This window comes from Balaenoptera acutorostrata, chromosome 1, assembly GCF_949987535.1.
Source record: "Balaenoptera acutorostrata chromosome 1, mBalAcu1.1, whole genome shotgun sequence".
In the NCBI taxonomy this organism is placed as follows: domain Eukaryota; kingdom Metazoa; phylum Chordata; class Mammalia; order Artiodactyla; family Balaenopteridae; genus Balaenoptera; species Balaenoptera acutorostrata.
Window position 1 is genome coordinate 113,109,346 of NC_080064.1, and position 15,050 is coordinate 113,124,395.

General features: G+C 44.3%; 2 protein-coding genes across 4 annotated transcripts; both read left to right on the forward strand.

Moving 5' to 3' along the window:
- Positions 1-365: 365 nt before the first annotated feature.
- Positions 366-3,299, forward strand: HAX1 (HCLS1 associated protein X-1). Of its 3 annotated transcripts, none has more exons than XM_007178496.2 (7): positions 366-796; positions 1,322-1,578; positions 1,745-1,932; positions 2,384-2,435; positions 2,563-2,669; positions 2,798-2,888; positions 3,038-3,299. In XM_007178496.2, exons 1-7 carry the CDS (start codon positions 744-746, stop codon positions 3,121-3,123), a joined length of 834 nt encoding a protein of 277 aa, XP_007178558.1. In that variant the 5' UTR covers positions 366-743; the 3' UTR covers positions 3,124-3,299. The 3 variants fall into 3 exon arrangements, with proteins under 3 accessions (XP_007178558.1, XP_007178559.1, XP_057384632.1); XM_007178497.3 differs by having other exon boundaries at positions 367-796; positions 1,284-1,578; XM_057528649.1 differs by lacking the exon at positions 366-796 and adding an exon at positions 1,137-1,155.
- A 9,294-nt stretch (positions 3,300-12,593) lies between these two features.
- AQP10 (aquaporin 10) lies at positions 12,594-14,934 on the forward strand. The gene is given in 6 exon segments (XM_007198353.1): positions 12,594-12,605; positions 12,761-12,887; positions 13,444-13,584; positions 13,691-13,809; positions 14,055-14,297; positions 14,749-14,934. Coding segments are annotated over 6 exon segments (828 nt in total).
- Positions 14,935-15,050: the final 116 nt, after the last annotated feature.

Genomic DNA, 15,050 nt, shown 5'->3' on the forward strand with positions numbered 1-15,050 from the left:
ACTTATAGCCCCAGATTCTCTCCCAAGACTCTTCAATAGATTTCCCTTGCTCTCTTACGAAGTCTTTATCCTGGTGGTTGTAGACCCTGCCTGGAAGAATTAGGAGAATCCTTTATAGTTATGACAAACTCCTTAATAGCTGGAGAGATGGAGTTAAATCCATGCGTTCCTCTGTCTTTTATACTCAACTCTGGGGAAGTCACTATACTAGAAGGAGCTTAATGCAACATTTTTTCCATCCCTCTAATATTAGACTTAATTGTGTCAGTCAAGAAACAAACTGGACGGAGGAAAGGGGCGAGGTGGGTTTAGAAGGAAGACTGGTAGCCCATGGGTGTGGTGGGCCGGCGGTGAGGGAGGGTCTCGGTCCGGTTCATTTGTGCGGGTGGGCTGCCCTCTGGCGGCTGCCTCCGGTGCCATTCAGTGTCAAACCCTCGAAACACCCTGTTGGAGCGGGTTGATCGGCAGGAAGGAGAATTGGCTTAGGAGGCAGGTGATCGTTGGAAAACGAAAATTCAGTACGCCCGCTCCCTTCACAGGAAACGGAGTAAAAGAGCCTTTGGAACGTGATAGGCCCGTCTGCCCTGCCCCCCCACCCAGTCCGGCTTACGGTCGTTTTACGACAGTGTCCGATCGCAGGCTTGCTTTCCGGTACCGTGGTCTGACGCTTCGCTCAATTTCCGACAGCGTAGCTCTGGCTGCCACCAGCTGTGGGGTTCGAAGGTTCGAGTCCCACTGCGGGAATGAGCCTCTTTGACCTCTTTCGGGGCTTTTTCGGCTTTTCTGGACCTCGGAGGTGAGAGCGGGTCCGGGCCAGAGAAGGCGGGGCGGGATCCTCTGAGGGGAGCTTGACCCTTGACACCCTATTTTTGGAAAAACATCCTTTTCCCTGCTCCTTCAACTCCTGCGGAGAGAACGGAAGTCAACATTGAGCACTCACCCCGCGACAGTAACCAGGGCGGTCGTTAAGAGGAGAGGAAATGGCCGCTTAAACCTTTCTCCAGTCTGGGGTGGTGCAACAGGGGCGCGGGTGGGGAAGACAATAGGGCTCTGGGGAAGAGAACAATGAGCAAGTGAGCAGGACCTTGGGAGGGAAGGGAGGGGCTGGGGAACAGTGAAGAAAAGCCGAGCGGAAGCGTTTGGGGGAGCCGCGAGGTGAGGACTGACTTTGATAAAAACAAAACAAACCCGATGGCCAGTCCCCTTAACCCTCACTTCAGCTTCCTAGATCGCAACTCTTGTCTCACTTTGTCACCCACTAACTGACTTTATGGTTTAAGTAGTGCTGAAATCTTGGTGGCCGATCTGCCTCCACCCCTAGCCACAGAGATCCCTTTTTTGGAGGGATGACTCGCGATGAAGATGAAGATGATGAGGAAGAAGAAGGAGCCACGTGGGGCCGTGGGAGCTCGAGGTTTGAGGGTCCCCAGCCCCCCGAGGAATTTGGCTTCGGCTTCAGCTTCAGCCCAGGAGGAGGGATGCGTTTCCACGATAACTTCGGCTTTGATGACCTAGTACGGGATTTCAATAACATCTTCAGCGAGATGGGGGCCTGGACCTTGCCTTCCCGCCCTCCTGGTGTGTGGATGCCCCGGGGGAGAACCTGTGGTTTCTGCTGGGTCGGTGGGTGAAAAAAGGAACCTGCAGAGAGTAGTTGGGGGTTGGGAAGTGTGAGAAAAGTGATGATTTCAAGGAGATTTAAAGGAGTCCAAGTCCCCAGCATCCACCTGCCACCTTTCTGCAGAACTTCCAGGTCCTGAGTCAGAGACACCTGGTGAGAGACGGCAGGAAGGACAGACGCTTCGAGACTCAATGCTTAAGTATCCAGATAGTCACCAGCCTAGGATCTTTCGTGGGGCCTTGGAGAGTGATGCAAGAACTGAATCCTCCAAACCAGCACCAGGCTGGGGCTCCCAGAGACCTTTTCATAGGGTGAGTACATCTGGGCCTGAAGTGGGAGCCTGTGGAGAAAACTGACTGCAAAGACTAGAAACCTTGTTGGAATCTTAACAGTCTTGGGTTGGAGTCCTAGGCCCTCCACTTGGTGTTATTTATTTGTTTTCTGTATTAAGCTTCTTGTAGGATTTTCTTTGGGGGGAAATGTGAGTTCTGCTTTCTGTTTAAAAAAAATTGCTGGTCTAAATGATTCTTGGACAAAGCAGACTTCTTGAGGGAGGACAGAAAAGTATCAGTTGAGGAATGCTTTTTGGTAGAGGGATACATAAAACAGGAAGGAGGAAGGTGTAAGTAAATAAAGCTATCCTGGCTGGGATTATTTCTCCTGAGGAAAAGTAGTTTTGGAACTTGGAAATAGTTTGGGTTCTGTGATCCCCTCAAATATAATTGAAAGGTGTCATTTAACCTACTTTGGCTTCTTCTGCAGTTTGATGATACATGGCCTGTGACCCCCCATGCTAGAGCCAGAGAGGACAATGGTGAGTTTGGAGGGAAAGGACATTTACCAGCCCTTTGTTCTCCCTCCCTGAAATTTCTTCCTGCCGCACTTGTTCCCTTCTTTCCCTTGGACTCTTTCTTTTTTCTTTCCTCTCTCTGCCCTTCTAGATCTTGATACCCAGGTTTCCGAGGAGGGCCTTGGCCCCGTTCTGCAGCCCCAGCCCAAATCCTATTTCAAGAGCGTCTCTGTGACTAAGATCACTAAGCCAGATGGGGTGAGTTGGGAGAGTCGGGTAAAGGGAACTATGGGCAGAGAATGTTCTGGAAAGGAAGACCTATGTAAAGAAATCAGTTAACTCACCTTTAGTGATGTTAGGGATATGGTGGGGGTTTCTCCTTGTAGACAGTAGAGGAGCGCCGGACTGTGGTGGACAGTGAGGGCCGGAAAGAGACCACAGTAACCCATCAAGAAGCAGGTGGCTCTCCTAGGGATGGTAAGTAAAGAGTATGAATCAAAGGGATCCATTTCTTAATTCCTTGGGAAAGGGAAACCCTTAACTCTCCTACCCTTTAATATTATTCCTCTCCTTTGCCCCTATCTAGTCTCTTTCACTTACCCTCTGTGTATCACTTTCTTCCTTAGGTCCAGAATCACCAACACCTCCATCCCTGGATGATGCCTTTTCCATCCTGGATTTGTTCCTAGGACGTTGGTTCCGGTCCCGGTAGCCTTGTTAACCCTCAGAGGCCTTTAGGTTCTTTCCCCCTCCCACCCTTTGCTCACCAGCAATGGGCTTAGTTCTCCTCCTGCCGCCTCAGCACCTTGGGTGTGTGGAACAGTGAATTGAGGGTATGTCAGTATGTCACTCACCCAGACTGACCAATAAAACCTTTATTTATGCTAATTCCTTAGTCTTGGCTTTGTCATGGCTGTTCCACTTCCTCACACTATCCAGGGCTTCCCAAATTAACTTGGCCCACAAGAAATTATTTCTTAATTTTTTGCTTTACTTCCAAAACCTGATTTTGGTAAGTAAGGGTCAGGTACCTCTAGAAGATGATTTTCCTTATGAAGAGATAACTAGTGATAATTCCAGGGGAATTTCTCCATGAGGATGCATTAGATTTAAAAAAAAGGAAGTATGTGTATAAGTGCTTCCCTAGGTGTGGGAGCACTATGATTGGGTAGTTCATGAGATAATTTGATGAAGTACATGGGCAAATATTTCTTCCTTTACTGGCTATGTTTTTATTTTTATTTTTTTGTATATATTAGGGAAAATATAACTAGCAAAACATTATTGGTCTCTTCAACAAGTGGTACTGGGAAAGCTGGACAGCCACATGTAAAACAAGTAGATTAGAACATTCCCTCATACCAGATAGAAAAACTCAAGATGTAAATGTAGGGACTTCCCTGGTGGTGCAATGGTTAAGAATCCGCCTGCCAGTGCAGGGGACATGGGTTCGATCCCTGGTCGGGGAAGATCCCACATCCCGTGGAGCAACTAAGCCTGTGTGCCACAACTACTGAGCCTGTGCTGTAGCGTCTGTGAACCACAGCTACTGAGCCTGTGTGCCACAACTACTGAAGCCCGCATGCCTAGAGCCTGTGCTCTGCAACAGGAGGAGCCACCGCAATGAGAAGCCCACGCACCACAACGAAGAGTAGCCCCTGCTTGCTGCAACTAGAGAAAGCCCGTGTGCAGCAACAAAGACCCAATGCAGCCAAAAATAATAAATAAATAAATTTATATTTTTAAAAAAACCCTAAAAATAGAACTACCATATGATCCAGAAATTCCATTCCTGGTTATATATGTGGAAAGAACCACAAACACTAATTTGAAAAGATATGTGCACCCCAGTGTTTTTAGCAGCACTATTTACAATAGCTAAGACATGGAAGCAACCTAAATGCCCATTGACAGATGATTGGATTAAAAAAGATGTGATATATATATACAATTGAATATTAGCTGTAAAAATGAATGAAATAATGTCATTTCCAGCAACATGGATGAACCTAGTGATACTAAGTGAAGTAAGCCAGACAGAAAGGCAAATATCATATACTGTTTATATGTGGAATCTAAGAAAAAAGATACAAATAAACTTACATGCAAAACAGAAATAGACCTGCAGACATAGAAAACAAACTTATGGTTACCCTAGGGGGAAGGCGGGGGAGGGATAAATTAGGAGTTTGGGACTAACATATACACACTACTATATATAAAATAGATAACCAACAAGGACCTACTGTATAGCACAGGGAACCATACTCTTTTGTAATAACCTGTAAGGGAAAAAAATCTGAAAAAGATTATATATATGTATATAACTGAATCACTTTGCTGTACACCTGGAACTAACACAACATTGAAAATCAACTATAATAAAAATTTTTTTGTAATATGTGATTTCTGCAAGGAAGCCAAAAAAAAATCTATACAAATCTTTCATTTGCTTCGATGACATCATTTTGAATCTAATAAATGACGTTTGACGGTGAAAAAAAGATGTGATATATATATATATATATATACACACACACACACACACACACACACACACACACATAATGGAATATTACTCAGCCATTAAAAAGAGTAAAATACTGCCATTTACAGCAATGTGGATGGTCCTAGAGAATATTATGCCTAGTAAAATAAGACACAGAAAGACAAATACTGTATATCACTCATATGTGTAATCTAAAAAATAACACAAAAGAATGTATATACAAAACAGAAACAGACTCACAGACATAGAAAACAAACTTGTGGTTACTAAAGGAGAGAGATGGAACATATTAGGAATAAGGGATTAACAGAAGCAAACTACTTTGTATAAAATATCAATAGATAAAGGAACAAGGATTTTTACTGTATAGCACAGGGAATTATACCCATTATCTTGTAATAACCTATAATGGAATATATAATCTGCAAAAATATTGAATTACTTTGCTATAAACCTGAAAATAACATAATATTGTAAATCAGCTATACTTCAATTAAAAAAAATTATTGTGCAGCAAAAGCAGTCCTAAGAGGGAAGTTTATAGCAATACAATCCTTCCTCAAGAAACAAGAAAAAAATGAAGACCCAACACAGCCATAAATAAATAAATAAATAAAATTAAAAAAAAAAAAAAGAAAAATCTCACATAAACAACCTAACCTTACACCTAAAGCAATTAGAGAAAGAAGAATTAAAAAAACCCAAAGTTAGCAGAAGGAAAGAAATCATAAAGATCAGGTCAGAAATAAATGAAAAAGAAATGAAGGAAACAATAGCAAGGATCAATAAAACTAAAAGCTGGTTCTTTGAGAAGATAAACAAAATTGATAAACCATTAGCAAGACTCATCAAGAAAAAAAGGGAGAAGGCTCAAATTAACAGAACTAGAAATGAAAAAGGAGAAGTAAGAACTGACACAGCAGAAATACAAAGGATCATGAGAGATTACTACAAGCAAGTATATGCCAATAAAATGGACAACCTGGAAGAAATGGACAAGTTCTTAGAAAAGCACAACCTTCCAAGACTGAACCAGTAAGAAATAGAAAATATAAACAGACAAATCACAGCACTGAAATTGAAACTGATTAAAAATCTTCCAGCAAACAAAAGCCCAGGACCAGATGGCTTCACAGGCGAATTCCATCAAACATTTAGAGAAGAGCTAACACCTATCCTTCTCAAACTCTTCCAAAATATAGCAGAGGGAGGAACACTCCCAAACTCATTCTATGAGGCCACCATCACCCTGATCCCAAAACCAGACAAAGATGTCACAAAAAAAGGAAACTACAGGCCAATATCTCTGGTGAAAACAGAGACAAAAATCCTCACAAAATACTAGCAAACAGAATCCAACAGCACATTAAAACAATCATACACCATGATCAAGTGGGGTTTATCCCAGGAATGCAAGGATTCTTTGATATACGCAAATCAAACAATGTGATACACCATATTAACAAACTAAAGGATAAAAACCATATGATAATCTCAATAGATGCAGAAAAAGCTTTTGATAAAGTTCAACACCCATTTATGATAAAAATTCTCCAGAAGGTAGGCAAAGAGGGAATCTACCTCAACATAATAAAGGCCATATATGACAAACCCACAGCCAACATCGTTCTCAATGGTGAAAAACTGAAACCATTTCCTGTAAGATCAGGAACGAGACAAGGTTGCCCACTCTCACCACTATTATTCAACATAGTTTTGGAAGTTTTAGCCACAGCAATCAGAGAAGAAAAAGAAATAAAAGTAATCCAAATTGGAAAAGAAGAACTAAAACTGTCACTGTTTGTAGATGACATGATACTATACATAGAAAATCCTAAAGATGCTACCAGAAAACTACTAGAGCTAATCAATGAATTTGGTAAAGTAGCAGGATACAAAATTAATGCACAGAAATCTCTTGCATTCCTATACACTAATGATGAAAAATCTGAAAGTGAAATTAAGAAAACACTCCCATTTACCATTGCAACAAGAAGAATAAAATACCTAGGAATAAACCTACCTAAGGAGACAAAAGACCTGTATGCAGAAAACTATAAGACACTGATGAAAAAAATTAAAGATGATACAAACAGATGGAGAGATATACCATGTTCTTGGATTGGAAGAATCAACATTGTGAAAATGACTATACTACCCAAAACAATCTACAGATTCAATGCAATCCCTATCAAATTACCAATGGCATTTTTCTCAGAACTAGAAAAAAAAAATTTCACAATTTGTATGGAAACACAGAAGACCCCGAATAGCCAAAGCAATCTTGAGAAAGAAAAATGGAGCTGGGGGAATCAGGCTCCCTGACTTCAGACTATACTACAAAGCTACAGTAATCAAGACAGTATGGTACTGGCACAAAAACAGAAATATAGGTCAACGGAATAGGATAGAAAGCCCAGGGATAAATCCACGTACATATGGTCACCTTATCTTTGATGAAAGAAGCAAGAGTATACAATGGAGAAAAGACAGCCTCTCAATAAGTGGTGCTGGGAAAGCTGGACAGCTGCATGTAAAAGAACGAAATTAGAACACACCCTACCTAACACCATACACAAAAATAAACTCAAAATGGATTAAAGACCTAAATGTAAGGCCAGACACTATAAAACTCTTAGAGGAAAACATAGGCAGAACACTCTATGACATAGATCACAGCAAGATCCTTTTTGACCCACCTCCTACAGAAATGGAAATAAAAACAAAAATAAACAAATAGGACCTAATGAAACTTGAAAGCTTTTGCATAGCAAAGAAAACCATCAAAACGACGAAAAGACAACCCTCAGAATGGGAGAAAATATTTGCAAACAAAGCAACTGACAAAGGATTAATCTCCAAAATACACAAGCAGCTCATGCAGCTCAATATCAAAAAAACAAACAACCCAGTCCAAAAATGGGCAGAAGACCTAAATAGACATTTCTCCAAAGAAGATATACAGATTGCCAATAAACACATGAAAAGATGCTCAACATCACTAATCATTAGAGAAATGCAAATCAAAACTACAATGAGGTATCACCTCACACCGGTCAGAATGACCATCATCAAAAAAATCTACAAACAATAAATGCTGGAGAGGGTGTGAAGAAAAACAAACCCTCTTGCACTGTTGGTAGGAATGTAAATTGATACAGCCACTATGGATAACAGTATGGAGGTTCCTTAAAAAACTAAAAATATAACTACCATACGACCCAGCAATCCCACTACTGGGCATATACCCTGAGAAAACCATAATTCAAAAAGAGTCATGTACCACAATGTTTATCACAGCACTATTTACAATAGCCAGGACATGGAACCAACCTAAATGTCCATCGACAGATGAATGGATAAAGAAGATGGGGCATATATATACAATGGAATATTACTCAGCCATAAAAAGAAACAAAATTGAGTTATTTGTAGTGAGGTGGATGGAGCTAGAGTCTGTCATACAGAGTGAAGTAAGTCAGAAAGAGAAAAACAAATACCATATGCTAACGCATATATATGAAATCTAAAAAAAAAAAAGGTTCTGATGAACCTAAAGCCAGGACAGGAATAAAGATGCAGACGTAGAGAATGGACCTGAGGACACAGGGAGGGGGAAGGGTAAGCTGGGACGAAGTGAGAGAGTAACACTGACATATATACACTACCAAATGTAAGATAGCTAGTGGGAAGCAGCTGCATGGCACAGGGAGATCAGTTCGGTGCTTTGCGACCACCTAGAGGGGTGGGATAAAGAGGGTGGGAGGGAGACACAAGAGGGAGGGGATATGGGGATATACGTATGCATATAGCTGATTCACTTTGTTATACAGCAGAAACTAACACAACATTGTAAAGCAATTATACTCCAATAAAGATGTTAAAAAAAATTATTGGATCTTTTTCTCATTAAAAAAGTTTTCAGGGACTTCCCGGGTGGCGCAGTGGTTAAGAATCCGCCTGCCAATGCAGGGTACACGGGTTTGATCACTGGTCCGGGAAGATCCCACATGCCGTGGAGCAACTAAGCCCCTGAGCCACAGCTACCGAAGCCCGCGTGCCCCAACCAATGAAGCCCGCATGCCCTAGTGCCCATGCTCTGCAACAAGAGAAGCCACTGCAATGAGAAGCCGCACACCTCAATGAAGAGTAGCCCACGCTCACTGCAACTAGAGAAAGCCCGCGCACAGCAAAGACCCAACGCAGCCAAAAAATAAATAAATAATTTTTTAAAAATTATATAATGTGGGTCCCATATTAACGGATCAAGTACTCCATAAGTCCTTATAGAGTGATATTAGCTGAGACCCTATGGGCAGGAAAGGCAAACCTATACTCAGAGTATGTGTCAATCCCAGTCAAAAGTGATGGGTCATCTAGTGTCCTTAACTTGTCCCTAAGTGTCTGCTTCCTCTCCTCGAGAGATAGCACTGTATTAGGGACTTAGTGTTGGTATTTGTTAATGGCAGATTGCACGTTGGCCACAGCAGTGGTTAACTGAGCCGTGGTGAGTAGGAGCTCACACTGTTGGGCCTGTGCATAGCCTCTATCCTACCACCAGTTACTCTACTCAGTGTATTCATTGTTCAGAAGTGGGTGGCTGATGACAGGCAGTGGCTAAGTGATTCTTCCTACTTGGTTGTTCAGTGCATCTGTGATGGATGCTTTCTGGTGGGCGTTAACGTGTAATACAAAGACCTTTCCACTTCAAGACTACTCCCATAGGTCCATCCTCAGACTTTCTTGTCCCTGATCTTCCACTCTTTGTCTTTTCAAGCCCCTGACCAAACAACCAGGCCAGTTGTGACTGTGTATGTTCTTACCTTCTCTTGCCACGCAAAGTGGATGACCAGATGTACTGTCCAAATCTCTGTCCCCTGGGGGGATTTCCCCTCACCACTGTCTTTCAAGGACACTCCTGATTTGTTGCAATGCAGCAGCAGTCAATTTTTGGCTTTTACCCACAAACCGTGCCAACTCATGTCTGAACCAAGCTTATTCCTTCTCTGATCCCTCTTCACAAGGAATCCCTGTCATAGACTGAATGTCTGTGCCCCCCCTACCCAATTCATATGTTGAAATCTAACCCCCAATGTGATGGTATTTGGAGGTGGGGCCTTTGGGAAGTGATTAGGTCATGAAGGCAGAGCCCTCATGAATCAGATTAGTGCCCTTATAGAAGAGACCCCAGAGAGCTTCCCTGCTCCTTCTGCCATGTGAGGACACAGTGAGAAGACAGCTGTCTATGAACCAGGAAGTGGGCCCTCACCAGACCCCGAATCTGCTGGCACCTTGATCTTGGAATTAGCAGCTTATAGAGCTGTGAGAGATCAATTTCTGTTGTTTATAAGCCACCCAGTCTATGGTATTTTGTTATAGCAGCCTGAATGGACTAAGACAATCCCCAATAGGGTCATGTGAGCTGAGGGAGAGATGCCTGGTAAATGACATGAGTCTGGGCCACTTACTTTTCAGCTGGCTTGTGCCCTCTGACCCTGCTTACGCCTGAACTCAAAGATGTCACTTCCGGGCTTCCCTGGTGGCGCAGTGGTTGAGAATCTGCCTGCCAATGCAGGGGACACGGGTTCGAGCCCTGGTCTGGGAAGATCCCACATGCCGCGGAGCGACTAAGCCCGTGAGCCACAATTGCTGAGCCTGCGCATCTGGAGCCTGTGCTCTGCAACGGGAGAGGCCACGATAGTGAGAGGCCCGCGCACTGCGATGAAGAGTGGCCCCCACTTGCCGCAACTAGAGAAAGCCCTCACACAGAAACGAAGACCCAACACAGCCATAAATAAATAAATAAATAAATAAAATTTTTAAAAAAACAAAACATTAAAAAAAAAAAAAAAGATGTCACTTCCATTTTACAATGTGTTCTTGCTGGGCCCACCCTTCCTAATGACATGGAGAATCAGGCAGAGCCCAGCTTGTGATGGGCAGTTCTGGCTACTTGGTCACTTGATGAATTGTAATCAGATGCTCTGTCTCTACTGGAGCCCAGTAGCACTGTAAGAGCTGCTTTTCAAAAGGTATGTATATCTCTGCTGCAGATGGCATGGCTTTGCTCCAGAGCCCTGTGGGTCTACATTATGATTCTCCTATTAGAGCTTGCCAAACCACACATGGCATCTTTTCCTACTACAGATACTCTAGTCTCACTGGGTCTGCTGGGTCACATGTCTGCAGAGGCCTTTTCTGCTTTGGCCCCACTCGAAGTTGACAGCCTTCAATGGTCAGAGTTGTATTCTCAAGTGTGAAATACATCGCTCCTAAATCCTAAGTAGATTGGTGATGTGTTTTTTTCTCAGTGGTGGAAGGTGGGAGATGCAATAATCAGTCCTTTACTTCAGATTGGATATCCAGCATGTCCCAGACCACTGGACCTCTCAAAACTTTACCAAGGTGGCAGTTTCCTGAATCTTTATAAGATTGTTTCCCACCTTCTGAATACATGTTATCTTTCCAGGCCCTCCAATATACTTCCATTTCTTCCTCTTCTGATCTGGTTAGCATGATGTTATATATAGAGTTGACCCTTGAACAACGCAGAGGTTAGGGCCTCTGACCATCTGCCCAGTCAAAATTCCAAGTATAGGGACTTCCCTGGAGGTCCAGTGGTTAAGACTTTGCCTTAACCACTGGAGAGGGTGCGGGTTCGATCCCTGGTCAGGGAGCTAAGATCCCACATGCCTCGCAGACCAAAAAAAAAAAAAAATCCAAGTATAACTTTACAGTTAGCCCTCTGTATATGTGGTTCTGCATCTTCGCATTCAACCAACTGTAGATCATGTAGTACTGTAATACATATTTAATGAAAAAAATCCACATGTAAGCGGACCCAAGGAGTACAAACCTGTGTTGTTCAAGGGTCCATTGTATAGTGGACCAATATGATGTTCTTCAAAATGTCCAGATAGTCAAGCTCCCTTCAGATTATATTACGACAGAGGACCAGAGAGTTAACATAGTCCTGGGGTAAGACCGTAAGTGTATATCGCTAGACTTCCCACGTGGATGAAATTCCTTGTGATCCTTCTTTCTGATCTGGTTGGGATGCAAAATAACATATTCACCAGATTAATGGCTACATACTACCAACCAGAGGCTGTATTAAACTGCTCTATGAAGTTACCATTTGGGACACAACAATTGCAATTGGAGTTACTATTTGAATAATTTTACCATAGACCACTGCCAGCTGCCATGATCTATCCGGTTTTTGTAGGAGCCAAACTGGTGGTATGAAAGGGGCCACCTCTTTTATATTCTTTACATCTTTGAGGGTGGCACTAATCTCTTCCATTTACCCTAGGATATGGTATTGTTTTTATTTATTATCTTGGTGTGGGGTAGTCTCAGCCCTCTAATTGGCCTTCATCACTTACTCCACAGGTCAAGAAACCAATATGAGTGTTCTGCAACTTCAAAGAATGTCCATTTCAGTTATATATTGGGGTATCAGGGAAGTGACCACCTGGTGGATCCTTGGTCTCAGTGAATATCCTGTGAACCAGACCTGAGCCCAGGACTCCACTTATTATCTGGACCCCATATGCTCCTATTCTAACAAGGGGTCGTGGTACAGCTTTGAGTTGTCAGCTGTCAATGTTAGTTCAGATGCTTTTTCCAAAAATCCTCAAAATGTCTGAGTATTCTCCCTTTTTTCAATAATGGTCATCAATGTAAATGACTTGTTTAGGCATTTTTACTTTTCTTAGCGTGAGCTATCATTTTCCCCAAGCCTCCTAGAAGTGTATTCACCCCACATCCCAGGGATGTGGTCCACCAGGCTCCTTATTCTTGGTTCCCTCTTCCTCATCTTCCTTCTCTCTACCAGCTCCTCATACAGGGGACTTTGGCCCAGGCTGTCACCAGTGGAGGAACCAAAGGCAACTTCTTCACCATGTTTCTGGCTGGCTCTCTGGGTGTTAGGCTAGCCATCTACGTCAGTGGTAATGTCTCAGGTGAGGAGGGTGAGGTCTGGTCATCAGACGGGGTAGGATGTGTACTTGAGTGTGGTAATGGTGAAAAGGCAGATCCTTTGGTGACTCATAGACATTATCTCCTTGAGCTTGACCAGTGCCCTGGACTGAGATATGCCTTTGGCCCAGTCCAGTTCCTTCCCTTTCTGTATCTTGCCATCCCCCTTCTTCACATTAATCCTCCACTCACATAGATGGAGATCTATGGCAAAGCATCAAGGGTAAGTGGTCTCCTCTTCTGTCCCCCACCTAAGCCCTCGGGGGTTCATCTTTGCTCAGGACCTCACCTGCTCGTCCCCCAGGCACACATTGCATCAAGTGCTATAGTGGAAAGAGCAGACAGATCCAGGTTCAAACTTGGCTTCACTGTGTGACCTTGACAAGTTGCTTAACCTCCTTGAGCCTCAACTTCCTAACCTATATGATGGGAATAGTAACATTTGTCTTAAGAGTTGTGGGGAGGAGTAGCAGTGTTACCTGGTGACAGTGCCTGGCAGTGACACAATGGATATTGGTTTTCTTTTCTTGATCCTTGAAGGGGCCCACCTGAATCCAGCCTTCTCCCTGGCCACGTGCCTCCTGGGATGCCTCCCCTGGGCCAAGTTTCCCATTTACTCCTTGGTGCAGTTGCTCTCTGCTTTCTGTGCCTCTGGAGCATAGGTGTATGCTCTCTATCACGGTAACAGAGAGAACAGGGCTGGGGACACCTGTGTGTGGGCAAGGGTGCCTTAGAGCAGTTTTGAATGAGCAAAGATGGAAATACTGGCTGTCCGCCTACCCTGCAGATGCCCTACAGAACTATACAGGTGGGAACCTGACAGTGACTGGTCCCAAGGAGACAGCCTCCATCTTTGTCACCTACCCTGTCCCCTATCTGACCCTGAGCAATGGCTTCCTGGATCAGGTAGGCATGAGGGGGTGATTTGGGAAAGCCACAACCTTTGCCCTTGTCTCCCGGGACCTCGGCCTATTGTTCAGGCTCTGGGTGGGATGTGGGGTTGCATTTATGTTTGCACCTCACCTTCCCCAGCTGCCTGTGCTGGACAAAGTCAGATGACGTGGGGTGGTAGCCTGGAGCGCTTGGGTGAGATAGGCCAGATGGAGCACCTGACAGCTGATGGGAGCCCCTCTGCCTCTGTCCACTCCAAGGTTCTGGGTACCTGGATGCTGATTGTGGGGATCTTAGCCATCCTGGACACACGGAACAAGGGAGTGCCTGCGGGTGTGGAGCCTGTGGTAGTGGGGTTGCTGATCCTGGCCATCAGGCTATCCATGGGTGCCAGCTGTGGGTTCCCAATCAACCCTGCCTGGGACCTCGACCCACGGCTTTTCACCTATGTGGCTGGCTGGGGCCCTGAAGTCTTCAGGGGAGAGACGGCCTCCCCTGGTGCCGTCCTTCCACTCATCCCTCTGCTAAGGGCTCTAACCCTCGGTCCCCAGATCTTTCCTTTTAAATAATTCTCTTGGCCTCTTAGGACAGTGAACCTCCTCTAAGCCCAAGTTCTCCCTTTCTCTTTTGTCCCCTGCCTCCCCCTCCACTCTTTCCATTGAAACAGTGACATTTAGAGGTTGTGTTCTTGGGCACATTACATTACCTGTTTGGACATTAGTAATCTCATCAACAAAACACAGATATTCAGATAATTCCCTAAGGCAAGAGGCTGGACCAAGCTCTCCTGGGGTCTCCTCTCTAAGCGCTATGCTCTGGTGCCAAGACACCTTCTTTCTGATGTCTATCACCCCAGGAACTGCTTTAGGGAGTTCTCTTACTACTACCGCCAGTCCTTCAGAGGGAAGGCTAAGGGACTCACCCTGATATCGTCCTTCTGATCTTCTCTTGTAGCGCTGGCAATGGCTGGTGGTAGGCCCTCTGGTGAGGGCCACACTTAGCACAGCCACACACCAGCGGCTGGTGCCTCTGCACCATCCTGAGCACTCAGAGCCAGCTCAGGATCTAGAGTGTGCCCAACCTGAAGCCTCAGACTTGGAAAGTCCTGCCGCAACTCAGGTGCAGGAGAGTAAGCTGTGATTCTGACATGACAGTCCTCACCTCCCTCATGGACACTGAAGAGGGCCAGAGACCCATGCCTGGTGACAAGATGTTTTTTCTCTTTATTAATACACCAGGCCCTGGGCAGCTTCTCC